This window comes from Alternaria dauci, chromosome 9 (assembly GCF_042100115.1).
Source record: "Alternaria dauci strain A2016 chromosome 9, whole genome shotgun sequence".
NCBI lineage: Eukaryota > Fungi > Ascomycota > Dothideomycetes > Pleosporales > Pleosporaceae > Alternaria > Alternaria dauci.
The window spans coordinates 1,681,974-1,697,358 of NC_091280.1; the positions used below are offsets into that span (position 1 = coordinate 1,681,974).

At 53.0% G+C, this 15,385-nt stretch overlaps 5 protein-coding genes across 5 annotated transcripts; 2 read left to right on the top strand and 3 right to left on the bottom strand.

Moving 5' to 3' along the window:
• Positions 1-320: 320 nt before the first annotated feature.
• On the top strand, positions 321-1,349 carry ACET3X_009249 (uncharacterized protein; the record flags this gene model as incomplete). The annotated part of the gene is made up of 3 exons (XM_069455422.1): positions 321-798; positions 852-1,198; positions 1,248-1,349. The coding sequence occupies 3 exons, from the start codon at positions 321-323 to the stop codon at positions 1,347-1,349; spliced, it is 927 nt and encodes a 308-aa protein (XP_069303326.1).
• Positions 1,350-2,049: 700 nt separating this feature from the next.
• Positions 2,050-4,977, bottom strand: ACET3X_009250 (uncharacterized protein; the record flags this gene model as incomplete). The annotated part of the gene is made up of 1 exon (XM_069455424.1): positions 2,050-4,977. The coding sequence occupies one exon, from the start codon at positions 4,975-4,977 to the stop codon at positions 2,050-2,052; it is 2,928 nt and encodes a 975-aa protein (XP_069303327.1).
• A 1,070-nt stretch (positions 4,978-6,047) lies between these two features.
• Positions 6,048-8,406, top strand: ACET3X_009251 (uncharacterized protein; the record flags this gene model as incomplete). The annotated part of the gene is made up of 5 exons (XM_069455425.1): positions 6,048-6,237; positions 6,383-6,442; positions 6,524-6,705; positions 6,745-6,892; positions 6,941-8,406. 5 exons carry the CDS (start codon positions 6,048-6,050, stop codon positions 8,404-8,406), a joined length of 2,046 nt encoding a protein of 681 aa, XP_069303328.1.
• A 127-nt stretch (positions 8,407-8,533) lies between these two features.
• ACET3X_009252 (uncharacterized protein) lies at positions 8,534-9,479 on the bottom strand. Its single transcript, XM_069455426.1, has one exon. The coding sequence runs from the start codon at positions 9,306-9,308 to the stop codon at positions 8,595-8,597; it is 714 nt and encodes a 237-aa protein (XP_069303329.1). The 5' UTR covers positions 9,309-9,479; the 3' UTR covers positions 8,534-8,594.
• Positions 9,480-12,072: 2,593 nt separating this feature from the next.
• ACET3X_009253 (uncharacterized protein) lies at positions 12,073-14,905 on the bottom strand. Its single transcript, XM_069455427.1, has 3 exons — positions 14,044-14,905; positions 13,529-13,995; positions 12,073-13,474 (listed from the first exon to the last, which is right to left on the bottom strand). Exons 1-3 carry the CDS (start codon positions 14,467-14,469, stop codon positions 12,325-12,327), a joined length of 2,043 nt encoding a protein of 680 aa, XP_069303330.1. The 5' UTR covers positions 14,470-14,905; the 3' UTR covers positions 12,073-12,324.
• Positions 14,906-15,385: the final 480 nt, after the last annotated feature.

The following is a 15,385-nucleotide window of genomic DNA, read 5'->3' on the forward strand; positions in this document are numbered from 1 at the left end:
GACCGGCGCTCGGCGTAACCTTGCCTCCGATTTGCTTCCAGCAAGCTGCAACTCTGAATTCTTCGACCTTCCAGAACTGCTCCTCTGAATCACCACCACGTCTACGACATCTGCATCCTGCCACCGTGTCCCTAGTGTCATACAGCAAAGGCGGCTGTGGCGGAACATGGTCCGCACTACCGAGACACTTAAGTTGGCGAATGTCTTCCCCGCGACTTCCTGATTGATCGCCTTGTCATCTTATGCTTACCCACATACTTCTCTACTGGTAAGAGCTGTATTAACTGCTACCTTGTACCTTTGCAGCATTGCGATCCGCCATGTCTTCGTCTTCCGGATACCAGGCTATGCCGGGTTGGTACTGGCCTGATGACGCGCCCAAGACCGAGTCCTCCCACGCGGCATCTTCTACAGGTTCCGCGTCCCACCCATCACCTTCAGGCACCTCCAGTACCAGCGACAACGCTTCATCGCAGTCGCGCAGCTCTAGACGTACTCACTGGCCGCCGCGACAATGCAGGATCTGTCTCGAGACGGTTCAGCCGACATTCAATGTCCCCTCACAAAGCCTTCCCGGCTTCTTGCAGTCTTCCAATGTGGTTTACGAAGACGAAAGCGGTCGCCTGATCCGTCCATGCATGTGCAAAGGTTCATCCAAGTATGTCCATGAAGCTTGTCTCCAGGCTTGGCGGCATGCGGACCCTAGCTATGGACGCAGGAACTACTGGCAATGCCCTACTTGCGGCTTCAAATACCGACTTGCCCGCCTTGGAGTCGGGCGCTTCATAGGTAGCATTGGTATGTTCTGCCATTACATCTCTTCGTCTTACGATGACTAACACACGCTCCAGGTGCTCAGGTTGGTTTGACTGCCGTCATATTGATTTCCATCATCTTCGTCCTTGGTTTCGTTGCCGATCCTATCATAAACCTGTATCTGGACCCGTGGAGCTTCTTGTCCCCTTTTTCAAGGTCTGACTACTCATACTACTATGAGGACGAAGAGTCAGCCACCTGGTATGAGCACTTTGCGAAAGGCTTTGCCAGCATGGGTGTGCTTGGTTTCTTGAAAGTGCTCATCGCTAGTCCGCTATCTTATTTCAGGATTGGAGGAGGCCGAGGTCGAACGACCGGTCGAGACCGATATGAGCAGGTTAGCTGGATCATCATCCTCATAGGCGTAGGCACGTTTCTAGCGGTATGTGAAGAAGCCACTTTCGTCGCAATTGTTTACTAAGAGTATCTAGGCAATCTACAGAGGAGTCCGTGTATGGAGTCGCCGCACGCTTGAAAAAGCTGGTGAACGTGTCATGGATGTTCAAGGCGATAATGACGACGAAGACGAATAGCTTCGATTGAAATGCAGATGATTGATCGAGCAGTCGCTTTCAGTATCTCTCCACTCAAGCCTTGCTCAAATACTTCCCAACGTCCGCACTTTCTTAAATTGCCACAAGTTATTCCTCAATACTGTGTCGATTAGTCTACGTGCGAAGATCAAATTAGCCCGCGACCTCCATATCGGCATTGCGCGTTTTGTGCTCGCCGGCTTTGTGGAACGTGGCGCTACCCGCCTTTGGCACTCATTTGTTCTATCTCGCCCGCTCTACCCTTGTGGGGTCCCTTATGTTTCTTCCATCAAAAGAAGAAACGAACAGGGACCTGGAGCACCTCTCTGTGGCTTGAACGACATCAGGCCTTTGGCACATCTTTATTCGTCACTCGTGAACGTAGAAAAGTAAACAATGGCGTGACAGCGTGTAAAGAATTATTATTGAGAACCACAAACGAGATTAAACGCCACCATGGTCACTTGCTAGTGACGCTACCATAAGTCCAAATAACGCCGCAGGTGTATACCTCTGCCAAAAAGGTGCTGCGAAGCTTGTCCATCTAAAGTGACAACGCTTGCCTCACAATACCATATGTGCCCAACCAGTCCCAGCCGATCCCAGGAACAAACGAAAACCGTACAATACAAAATATATAGGCCCAGGGTATCAATGTAGAATATTAAAAGCCACTTCCTCTTCTTCTTCTCTTCCTCACCTAGTGATCAGGCTTGCCACCTTTCATGAAGACCCTCTTCGTGGCACCAACCTTGCCGAGATCACCAAACTCAGTCTTTTTCCCACCAACAGCGCTACCTGGGCGACTGTCACTCCTGCTATCGGTCCGATCGAAAGGCGGATGGCTGGAAGTGATGACGTTGCTGCTCACAGTGCGAGCTTGCTTCATCATGCCCTCGATCCACTCCAGCTTCTCGCCACTAAGATCCAGTTTCTTCGCTTTGGGGCCAGCGAGTCCGACTTCTTTGCCTTGCCAAGAGTTACGAGACGAGGTCGAAGAAGGCATAGTCGGATCTTCAGCAGCGCCCGGTGTTCCGGTGATGAAGCTAGGCATCGGTGGAGGCGCTTCGTCGCTTGTAAAGTAGCTTAGACCAGATGACTTGACAGGTGTCGTGTTTGGGCTGACCAAGGGGAAGCCAGCGCTAATGCGTCTCTCCATCTTGCTCGCCCTACTGTCTGGTCGGGTGGGAGAACTATCCGGATTCTTCACCTCGAGGCCCAGAACCTCAAATTTGCCTTCGCTTGCAGTCCTGCGACCGTGATGCTCAGCGTATTGGCGCAGGTACTCGCCCAAATCAGACCAGCCACCGCCGACGCGGACCATGACACGCTCACCATTCTCGCCAACGCGGCGGATGAATAGCTTGATGGGTTGTTCCTTGCCAGGTTGTGTAAGATGATACAACTTGATGTCGTTATCGCCTCTTGTGGCTGCTGCAGACCTCCGTCCGGATGTAGTGTTGTTTAGATCGAACTCGCTCTTCGCAGGCGACAGGGTGAGCTCGGGAGACTTGAGGCCACTGACTGAGCGAGCTGCGCGCAGGTATCCGCGACTTCCTTTTGCTAAAAGGCCACGAGCTGGCTTGACCTCAGGTGCATCGGGATCTGGACCTGATCTGAGTCTAATGCGGCCGGGAATGGTTGTCAGGATGTCAGAGATCTTGCGCTCGAGCTCTTCCGTGCTGCTGGTAGATTTCTGAGCGAAGTGTGTCGGTGGCCATGGTGCGCTCGCTGTATAGTCAGTGGCAGTAGTAGTAGTAGTAGTCTGTACAGGTCGACGCTTTGCCATGGCTGCGTTGAGCTCGGGACGCGGTGCTCTCATAGAACGGTTGGTTGCGTTTCGAACTGAAGGAGACTCCTCCACCGTACTAGGTGGGCTTGAGTCTGGTGAAATGTCCGTCGACAGCGAACTCAAACTGCCTCTCCACGAACGTGGTGTTTGAGGTGGCTCCATAACGGGACTGTCATGGCCATCGTTTTTGGTGATAGTGGGGTTACCAAAAAGCGTTAGAGGCTTAGGTCGGCTTTGTAGAGATGTCTGGGATGATTGGTTCACTCCAGTCGGGGCCGATGAAAGTGCTTCAGACTCTGACTGTACGGTGGCGTCTTCAGGACCCTCGTCGAGCTCATATTGTACCACGGTATCCCCCTCCTCGAACTCCGAGTCTTCGTCATCAGACAGCGCGACACCTTGTCGCGACTCAACTTCTGTAGCCTCAGTCTCTCCAGATACCTGACGTGTGTTGTTGGAGCCGGTGGAGGTGCGAAGTGTTGAGTTGCTGCTGTTCGATGCGTCGAGGGCATAGTCGCCGGAGAAAATCTCCTGATGGGGTATGCTCCCAAAGTAGTCATGTGGAGCTACTTGACGGGTACTCTGTGAAGCAGCTTCCTCTGGCGAGGCTTCGATGGCAGACGCGACAGAGTCGGTTCGGGCATTAGCAGCGGCTAGTCTGGAAGGAGCAACGGATTGCACACGCGTGCTGTCTGAGTGTAGCCCAGGCTGAGGTGCGAGGTCAGGGGGTTGTAATGCCTCGTGTGTACCGCCCTTGCCAATAGGATCAAAGCCCTCTGCCCGCCTTCGGACTTCGAGATCGATGACCCTCCTTCTTGATTCGTGTTTCCAGCGTCCGTAGTCGGCCTCTGTGGTCTCGAAGACGTCGATCCAGGTCTCGGGCAGGCAGTCCTCCTGCCCTTCGAGCGTATCGAGCATCTTGTCCAGCTGCCTGCCCAAATCGCTGACCTTTTGGTGAAGGACCCGAGAAATTTTGTCTACGGCACTCTTCCACTGCTCGAACGCGGCGTCGGATGTGTCTGCTGGCGGCTCAATGGCATCCCAGCCTAACCGCATAGCTTCCTGCGCTGTGTCGAGCTCGCCGGTGTAGCGGGGGGCTTCGCGGAGGATGGAGACGCGGGCCGTCCATGTGCTGAGGCGGGCTTTGAGCTGAGCGTGATGGGGCAGGGCGGATAGGAGGGTTTGGGTGATGAGAAAGGAGAAGTCGTCCATGAGCTTGTAGTGCTGGCGGTTGGCCTCGTAGCCAGCCGACGATGGTCTCGACCTGCCTGCTGGGTGCATGTCCAGCACATGTTCCTTTAGCTCTTCGACATCTAGCTTCAGCATCTCGTCGGCGATGTCGTCGAGCCGCGCCTCGTGCTGCTCCACCTCGACCGACAGCATCGACCCCCAGTATTCCAATGGCGGCATGGCATCGGCGCCGTCGGAGTCGGCCACGTGCTCCCTGATGTGCATCTGGATGCTGTTCCTCCTCTGCTCGCGGAACTGGGCGCTCGGCTGCTCGAAGCTGCCCGACCAGCCCCATTGCTCAATCTCAGCGCACCATGTCTTCAGCCGCTGCGCTGCCTTGGCGACGCGCGATCCCAGGTCCCTCTCGGCGGCGGTGAGGGTTTCGATGCAGGAGAAGATTTTGTATTCGTCGCGCGTGGTGTCGTAGGGCATGGGCTTCTGGGTGAAGGCGCGGAGGGTGGTTTCGGGCGACAGGTCGCGCAGGCGGCTCTCTTCCGAGCTGCCGTGCGCCCTGCCTCTTCGGCCGGCGGGCGACATGGCGGGCGATGCAACGCGACGGGGTGTCAGCGGCGGAATCATGCGCAGAGGTGAGGAAAAGACGTCCATGGCGATGTTTGTGGTCGGGATGAAAGAGCGACTGGTGACTTTGACAACAGGGAAGGTACAAACGAGACGGATCTCAGACACAGCAAGTCACGAGTGGCTGTGCGGCTGTGCGGCGGGGGCTGCGATGGTCATGGAGGAGTGTCCGCTGTCGCCCTCCTGTTGCCGTGGTGGTTGCGCTGCCGGCAGCCCTAATGTTTATTGACTGACGCAGTCTTCGCCGAGCATCTTGCGCCGTGCACTCTTGCATCGTTCACCCGCATCTGACTAAGCCAAAAGCACTTTAGCGGTAGATCCGTTTCGGATTCGATGCTCAAGCCTTTGCGACAACTGCGCCGCGCCGCCTTGAGACGACACCTTGATGGACTGTAATGTTATATAGCTACCATCACTTCCCCGTGGCTCCGGCAACCGCGATGCAGCACCCTTTTCCGCATTTCCTACGTTGCCAAGCCCGTCGCGGATAAAGGCAATCCTCTCCGCACTCCCCCCCGCAATCAACCTCAACCGGCCATCGTGTGCTCTGTGCCGTCTACACCATCAGCTCATACTTTCTACTCGTCTTCTTGCTTTTCTTCGGAAGACTTTCGGCTCAGTCTCTGTCCACGTGCCCGGGACGGCAGCGTCGGCAAGCGCGACTTTCCGAGGTGCTATCTGGCCGTCAGATTTTGACCGCAGAAGATACGCGCATCTCTGCACACTCTCTTCCTCATTCCAGAAGCTACCCCACCAAGAATATCGTCATCCTCCTCTGCCAAGCACCGTAATGCTCCGCCCCACGGCTCTATCTCCTTCACCTTCCCGAGTGCGTTAGCGACTTGCCTGTATACCTCGCCGTTACGCAGTGCCTGCATCCAGCTACAGTAACCCCATGTCAGAATACGATGGCTCGTAGGAACAGTGCGTTCGGCAGGCTTAATTGCCCTCGATGGAAGCAGCTATCCTCTAGATGGAAACATTGACGTTATCATGCCAAATCTCGCGCGAGCTGCCTGCAAGTATAAAAGGTACCATGCACTATACCATTCTACGGTACCCTTCTGCCTCTGTGAAGCGTGAATTTGTCAGTCAATATGAAGGCAATTCTTTTGGCACTCGCTGCTGTTGGCGCGCAAGCCTGCCAGCGTGAACGTGCATTCCTACATCACCCACATAAGCATGTCAAGCGGCAATCCGTTTTCCCTCCAGCCTTGACGCCTGACGAAGAGATATTGCTAAACTCGTTCGACGCCGTCTCAATATCTGAATGGTCATACTATTACAGTATGCCTCACCAAACCTGACAAACTATATCTGTATATATTAATCAAACGCAGCTCATGGCCAACATTTGGCTGGTCAGAATGAGTCGATGGGTAACCGAAACATGTTCTCAACCGACACCGTACAAGACTAATCATGAGTGCAGCCCAGTGGACTGCCGATAAATGGTCCGAATACGGCTTCACTTCAAGGCTCGACGAATACTGTACGTTGCCACTGCCTGCAACTTCACGAAAATCCATCCCAAAAAAACTACAAATATAGGTGCTGACATGCCATGACTAAGATGTCTTCCTTAACTATCCTGTATCCAACTCGCTGCAGCTCACATATCCCAATGGTAGCACTTACACTCCTACCCTTTTGGAAGATGTGCTGGAAGAGGACGAGACAACGAGCTATCCCAACAGCGTCCCAGTCTTCCACGGCTACAGCTTCACCGGCAACGCATCTGCAGAATACGTTTACGTCGGACGAGGCCAGCAAATCGACTTCGACCGCCTCGAGGCTCTTGGTGTCGATCTTGAGGGCAAGATTGCACTGGCAAAGTACGGTGGCCCATTCCGTGGTCTCAAGGTCAAGAACGCTCAAGACCACGGCATGATTGGTGCTGTGATTTTCAGTGACCCTGGTGACGACGGGAACATGACAGAAGGTGAGCTCAGTTGATCCTTTACCAGATCTGCCCACTGACAGCCTGTAGCAAAGGGTGTGGCTCCTTATCCTTATGGTGGTGCAAGGAACCCTTCAACCGTTCAACGTGGGTCCGTCCAGTTTTTGTCTACTTACCCAGGTGACCCAACTACTCCTGGTTACGTCTCCAAGCCAGACTCTCCGCGCGCAGATCGCGCCAACATCACTCCACAGATTCCATCCTTACCCATTTCTTGGATTGAAGCCCAGCCTCTACTTCAAGCGCTCAACGGCTTTGGTACCAACGGCACGGCAGTCAACAGGACAAACTGGGTTGGGGCCATTCCCGGAGTTGGCTACTTCACAGGCGAGGGATCCGGCGCATCCCTGTCAATGAGCAATGTGATGAACGACACTTATGGCACAATCTGGAATGCCGTTGGTATCATTAATGGTACGCTCGAGGATGAAGTCGTCATTGTGGGCAACCATCGTGACGCTTGGATTGTTGGCGGTGCTGCTGATCCTAACTCTGGATCTGCCGTACTCATTGAGTTGGCCAAGGCGTTCGGCGCCCTCGCTGAGACAGGCTGGAAGCCATTGCGAACAATTGTCCTCTGCAGTTGGGACGCCGAGGAGTACGGCCTCGTTGGGAGCACTGAGTGGATGGAGGAGTACATCCCCTGGCTCAAGACTGCCGCAGTATCTTATCTCAACATTGACGTCGCGGTCAGTGGGCCCATTCCAGACATTGCCGCGACTCCAGACCTACATGCCATTGCTACCAACCTGATGAAGAAGGTCGTTTACCCATACCGAAACGACACAGGCGTTACCATGTACGACGTCTGGTCGCACGAGAGTGGCGAGGTCGGTGTTTTGGGTAGTGGAAGTGACTACACTCCCTTCCTCCATCGTGGTATCGCCTCCATCGATATGGGTGCTGGCGGAGGTCCGAACGACCCAGTTTACCCCTACCACAGCAACTACGACTCGTACCACTGGATGGCTACTTTTGGTGACCCCGGCTTCCACACCCACAAGGCCATGGGACAGTTCCTTAGTTTGCTCTTGTACCACATGGTATCTGATCCCGTCGTGCCCCTCGAGCCAGCGGACTATGTCTCTGAGTTTAACACGTACCTTGAAGATCTCGAGGCAGAAATCAGTGGTAGCAACTTTACTGTTGACCTTACCAACCTTACAGCTGCTATCGCCCAGTTCGAGACCTCGGCCCAGGAGTTTGTCGAGCTGAGAGATCAAGCTGTCGCCGCGAACGATACTGCACTTATTACTGTGCAGAACCATAAGGCACGGGATTTCTCTAGAGGCTTTACATCGCAGGGTGGCTTGCCTACAAGAGAGTTTTATCGGCATACCATTTTCGCTCCTGGTCGTGACACTGGATATGCTCCGGTCACCTTCCCGGGTATTACTGAGAGTATCACATTCGATCAAGATGCAGACCTGGCGCAAGAGTGGGTGCAGAAGACTAGCTCTGCGATTTTGGTCGCTGCTAGCATGCTGAAGACTTAAAGAGTCCAGCAAAAGGAAACTTCATCATGATTATTGAGTAGGAGGAGAGGATGGAGGAGACACCCTACCGATGAATCTTTTGAAGAAGGGATGTGTGGTTAGTAGTAGCAAGCCTAATGATAATGTATGCTACATGATATCTCGCTGTTCTGTTCTGTTCTTCCAAAGCCAAACGGCAATCTTTCCGCTCACTTCACAACAGCAAGCAAGAAGCCATCGTATGATTTCTCCCCAACCGTCTGCAATACAACGCCATCCAATCTCTCATCCTTGCCCACATTCTCCACCACCCTCCTCGCGCCCGCAATTCTCGGATCATCCGTCTCCTGTGCCAATTGGCCCTTCCTAACCACGTTGTCCACAATAACACATGCACCCGACTCACACATACGCAGCGCCAAGTCGACATAGTTCCAGTTATTCTCTTTATCCGCATCGATGAAGACGAAATCGAACTGCGCCCTCTTCCCCTCCTGGACCTGTTGTACAAGCTGTGGCAGGATATCCATACCAGCTCCAAGTCTAACCTCAACCTTATCTTCCAACCTGGCGTTCTTTATATTCGCGCGCGCAACCTCGGCATGGTCGCTATCAATTTCGAGCGACGTTACCTTGACGCTCGGGCTAGATGTCGCGAGCCAGATGGTACTATACCCGCCCAGCGTGCCTACTTCGAGGATGTTCTTTGCACGTGCGAGGCGGGCGGTGAGCTGGAGGTATTTGCCCTGGGACGGTGAGACAGCGATGTCGGGTAGCCCGGCTTTCTGGGAGGCATCGAGGGCTTGTTGAAGAGAGGATGGAGATGGCGATGTCTCGCTAGATGGATGAAGGTGAGAGAACGAGTAGGTGTCTACTGCTGTCCATCGGGGATCTTTCTCGTGGGATGAGCCTGGGGGCGGCATCGTGGACTACTGCTTCAAGTATGAAGAGTTGGAGATGTTAGGGGTTAGTTGCTGGTTAGCTATACGCCTTGGAAGCGTGAATCAACGCGTCTTTATAGACGAGACTACATGCGCAGAGTCATCCGCCTCGTATCAAATACGCGTCTTGCATACATCTGCCTGATGGTGTCATGTTGCGTTATTGGAGAACGCGTCGTTGAGGGGTGGATGATTGTTCAGCCAGCTCGGTGATCTCGGTGATCTGATTGGCACAACTCCGAGCTACCGGTACCATTTACGATCTCCGATGTCGCCGAGCTGACGAAAACGTAGTTGAGCACAAGAATGCAAGAAACACGAAACAAGGAGCTTGACCAAAGAGCGATTCTATCCAATTCGACACCCAATGCACCTGTTCCACTTCATCTATATACTCATTAATCGCTTTTCGTCTGCAATCCCATTGATGCTTGGTATGCGAGTCGACGCGCTTCAGGTGGCAACGGCGGAAGTCCTTTGTTCACATCCAGCAGTGTGACTCGAGTGAAGTGCTTCAGAGGGCTAGGCTTGTAGGGCCGGTGCACAGGATGAATACCATGCGGGCTGACGATCTTGGTGCAGTGGGTGTTACAAGAACGTCTTGATTTGGCAAGGCGCGTAGGGCTGTTGTGGTTACCCCTTTGGGACTTGGGGTCGCTCGTCATAGTTTGACTTATGCGAGAGCTGTTGAGAGTTCTCATCGCGCTGAGCATGTGGGGCGAAGTAGAGACATCTGACTGGACATGTGGGGCTGTCGTCTGCGTCCTATGTGTTGGGGGACAGTGGCTGTCGCGGTTGACAAAACCCTCACCCATGCGAGAAGCTCGTAAAGATGACTCCTCCATCTCTGACAATTTTGCTTGCAGCTTCCGGTCCTCTTCATCCGTTGTATCCTTGGTCAGCATATGGTTCGAGGCTTTTTTGCTTATCCTCTTCCAGAGCCCTACCGGACACCCTTGAAAATCTGGAATGCTCGCAGCCGTCGAGACTCGATAGATCCCATCGTACTTCTTCTTGCGCTTCCACCAGGATAGTGCAGTTGGCTTTGTTTTGTTCGCCGTGGCGCCAACTCCTGGTTTCGCGAATTCGATGGAATCATCCGATGAATCGGAAGAGAACCATGACTGAGCTACATTCGGCTCATTACTATAACCATCATGATGAGACTGGTCCAAGTTGCCAGCATCTTCCATTCTGATGGCTTCCCCTTCCCCTTCGCCAGTCTTTCCTTGTCCGTCAACATTCTGCGGCTGGACCGGCTCATGATGCCATAGTTTCTTGTCGTTCCATTTCTGGTCTTTTGCTCCGCAATTTCGATCCCCGGTTGTGCGACAACTGTTATTACTCCTCAGTGTTGATGCCTGACTGTCTGCATTATCAGAGGAGGAATCCCACTCGATAACTCCCGGTCGACCTACGGACGACTGCAGAGTACTACCACTCATGTTCGGCTGACGGTCAACCGGGAGGTTTTGTTGCGCAACATCGTTCGGAAGGGGTTCGCTATCGTCAAGAGAATATCGAGATACGAGCTCCGCAATGTCGTCGAAGCTCAGCTTATTGTTGCGCAGCAAGCACGAGAAGCTGAGCCAATCTAGATCGCTGTGCGGTCCGAAAGCGAGCTTCATTGGTGTGCGCAGATCCTCGAGACTGAGATCTTGGAGGTATTCAATTCTTGCTCCTGCTCGCCTCAGTGTATGCACGCCTTTGTTGTGATTCGGTTCTGCATCCTGGTTGATATCGGAAGCACTGTCCTTTCGCTGACGTCGACACCCTCCGGCACATACTGACCAGTCCGCTCTGCCGTAGTTGCCACTGACGTCGCCGCCTCCTCGAAGAGACCATGGGTCGTTGAAACCTTGGGAAGATGGTGAAGGTGAAGAAACTGGCGAGTCCACCTTGCGGCGTCCATCTAGAAACCTCACCACCCGGATAGAATCATCGTCGCCACTAACCACCTCCCTCGTCAGTGGCCACTCTTCTTCAGGTTCTTCTCCTGCACAACAGCTGACGTGGTCGAGCTGCTTTAGTGCCGCCTCAAAACCTGACCTGGCTTCCCTGAGGAATGCCTTGTCAATACGTATTCCTTCTCCTTGATAAGAAGCCACCGGCCTTATGCCTCCCCGTTTCCCATTCTCCGGCATACTCTTGTGATATTCGCGCAACCTGGTTGCGCACGCCCAGCACCGCCCTAGCCTAAACTTGAGCCACCTGAGGACTTGACCCTCGTTCTCGACCTGGTCTGGTCTCAAAATTGTTTGTACTACTCCTTCCTGGTCAGCCGACTTCGAAACCTTGATGGGTTCAGGAGCGTGGCCACAGGTGTAGAAGCGACGATAGATATATGTATATACTGGAAGCCCGGATTTGGGGGTTGTCGCAAGCTTAGTCCGCACTGCTGCTGCTAGTGTAGTTTTATCAGCCATGACTGTTCTTCGAAAGTGGCAAGGGCGGCCCGGTTGTGGTACCGAGCGGGAATTAATCGACTCTAGAGTGGCACATACAGTTGGATGTTATTGTTGTAGCTCGTTGGCCACCCGGTCTCTATAATAGGGGCCGATACAACACAGTTGTTGCCACCTCAGTAGCGACTGCGAACCTCGTATCGCTGTGACATGTCATTTTGTTTGAAGGACGTCTTTTGAAAGCTTAAGAAAAAGTGCAACCCAAGTGGTCTTGATGAGGCGCTGACGTTGCGCCGCTGATCCCGTTCCGTCGATCTAACGTTGTGAATGAGTGTAGTGACTAGGGTTAAGTAAGGGCTGTAAAAAATCTCATTGAAGATTCGGAATTGGCCGCTAAATATGCCATTATTACTGTAATAGAGAACGCCATATGATGATATCCGTCTTTGTCCCGTATCCGCCTTCGGATATTATGCGGGTAAGGCAAGTGCCGCCTTGCCAAACAATAACGCCACGCTTGCTAAAATGATCAAATGGATATTACGAAAGTTCCGGACCACACCATGCTCCTCGACCGCTTATGCACCGCTGTTCTATCCTGTGCTCACAGGAGCATATCCAGCCGGAGCATGACTCACATAACCCTCGTTGTCTAACGGATCGTGTCCCGACACTGGGGGGCTTGTAAGCGGCGGGCTTGTCAAAGGCTCCATAGCATAGCTTTGATGCGGCGATTTGTACTCGGTGCTTTGAGCTGTAAGTGGCACCATATCCTCGGGGTGCGAGCTCCACCGTGTTGTGTCGCGCATCTCTTCCAACCCCGCGTCGTGCGGCACATGCCCATAAAGCGCACCTGTCTCGGGCACGGATGCGTGTGAACTATGTCCGTGGCCATGGTGTCCATGCTCTTCAAATTCCAACGCGTATGGCTTTCCGCTCTTCTGAAGTTGGAAATTACAGTATACCGAGCTTAGTTTATCGATGACTAGGATAATGAATAGGATGATGACGCAGATAGGTAGTAGCCACGGTGATTCGACCATTGAGTGCAGCCGGTTCGTATCGGCCATCAGAGCCAACATTGCAGCACCAACGCCAAGGGCAAGAAAGCGCGATATGACGGAAGTGAAGTCGAATAGATCAGCCTTGTGGCGGCGAATCAAGAAAAGGAATATGATCAGGGAGATGAGAAGGAGGCAGAACGACGACCAGTAGTAGAGGTAGACGAGCTCGAATCCTTTCAGGCCAATTTTGAGGGGACTGTATTCTTCAAGTTTGTCGACTGGAATCTTCATGCCGAGTCCAGTGTACATGCCATTGGTAATGAGGTGGGACACGCTCTTGAGCGCTTCAGGCCAGGTACCATCGTCGTCGTCTTGACCCATATTATACTGGGTAGTATTCTGTGGCGAGCAGATGCCTGTGGCGTTGCCGACAGCCCAGATAGCTGATTCAGCCTGATGGTAATAGGTTTTGGTTTCGAACTTGCCGTCTAACTCGAAATACTCCAAAAGGTACTGCAGCTTATCCTGTAGCTTCTGGCCGTCAAGGTGGTCGTCTTGGCAATACTGAAGGATGGAGGCTGTGACTTTTGCGGTGTTTCTTGCGACGTATCGAGCCAGTGCAAGTTGCTGAGAGCCTTCGACAACACCAACAATTGCGAGTTGGAGAGGAAAGTGTAGCAGAGACCATATTTGTTGCCGGATGGTTCCGTAATGCCCGTGAGGAAAGTTGTCGAAGTAGCTGGAGTTTCGTTAGCTGTGTAGACCCAGACTTGTTCTACCTGGGTATACTCACAGAGCCCATATCAGCACAAGGACGACGATGATACACATGATCAAAAAGCATCCTTCAACTTCCAGTCCGTGCTTCCCCATCATCCTACTCACTGTCTTGGTAACGCCAATTGCACCCTCGCCAATAACAATGATTGTCAGCAAGCTCATGCGCTCCATCAGATGGGTCTTTTTGAAGCTCATCATGCGCCAGATGCATGATATAAGAATGACGCCGATGCCTTCAAGCACCATGACGATGTACCACACGAGGTGAACGAGCCGCCTGCTATGGTCGCCCTCGACTCGGAATGCGGGTGTCATAGCGGCGAATGCACCCATGCTGACTGCATATATGGCGAACATGAGAATGAGCGGGAGGTAGATCTTTCCATACTTTGCTCTCCATGTGAAGTAAAGTACGACAAGATATTGAATAGCCAGGAGCCCACGGCTGATGACTAGCGTGTAGCACAGGATACGGAAATTCTGCATGACTCAGTATACTGTATTCAAGACCCCAGCATCAAAACTTACTGTGTTGTTCCCTTTACCATTCTCGTTTGCTGGGTTGAACTGGCTTCCAACCAGCGCTAGACCAACAAAGACTATGAATTGAATCGTCTTGCACACGCGCTCATAGAGCGAGTCTCGCGCAAACCGAACATCGTGGAGTGTGATTTGGAACCAACACGACCATAAGATGCCAAAGAAACCAATGTATGCCAGCAAATAGTCGACGTCGGTGATGGAGTGATAGGCCGTGAAGGTTGCCAGATTAGCAACGAAGAACAAGTCAAAGAAGAGTTCCACGCTATTCGCTTCGTGTCGTTGAGAGAAGACCAGATGTTCGTGATCGGCGCCCACTAGCGGGGATTCAATCAACGGTGTTGTCTTGTGCAGCCGTTTGAGATGCTTTTCCGCATCGACATCTCGCTTGTGGCCGTGGAAACTCCAGCCCATATTGCCAATCTCCTGTGCAGTTAATAATGTTGAAACAAGGCGACCGCAACGGGCGAGAAAAGGAGTTAAGAAGGTTTAAACAGCGATAGACAGGAGCACACCAAGACGAACAACACGAAATCGATTCGGCCCTGCCGAGATTTCTTATGCAAATCCCATTTCGCAAGATACATGGGACACGAGATAGTCCCACGAGCCGTAGCGCACAATTCTATCTTGGGGCTGTAAGCTCAGGCCAACACCCGCGGAAGCTCGACCAGACCGCTAGCAACAGTGGCAATAGCACTGCATGGTGGCTTGTTGCACGATCTTGCTGGCTTTTCACCCAGGAGGGCTAGCAGATGCTAAGCGGGAGGAAGCTTTGAGGACCAGGCGGGTGCGGGTCAGGCTGAGCAGCACGCCAACACAGCAATGCTGACAGCGCCATGGTGTATCGGGGAAGCACAGAGGATGAGATTCACGACGGCAGCATGCCTAAACCCAATCATACCCTGCACGTGAGGCTTGGCAGGCTGCCGTGTCGAATTAGACGGTGTGGAGGTTGGAGTCAGCTCAGCCCTGAGTTCCGTAGACGGGCCGCTAGCGGAACAAGCGTTCTGTTTGTGGCGGAGGGCGACCGCCAGCTAGCCTCGTCCACAGACCAAAGATATTGTTGCAGCATCGAAACAGAACATCCTACATGCATAGTATAGTACAGTAGTGTGCATATTAGACGTGCTGCAGTAACACTCACACACAGCTCCGCATCGCCCTTCGGTAGGCCGTCAGCTTAGCGTTCCACATCGCCCTGATCAGGCATCAACCTGCATCTACAAGCACCTCGTGACCGTGGACCCTCACCCAGCCGGCGTTGCGCAAACACCACTCCCTTGTTGCTGCCGATCTTGTTCTACTCATCATCAAACGTGCTCGCAGT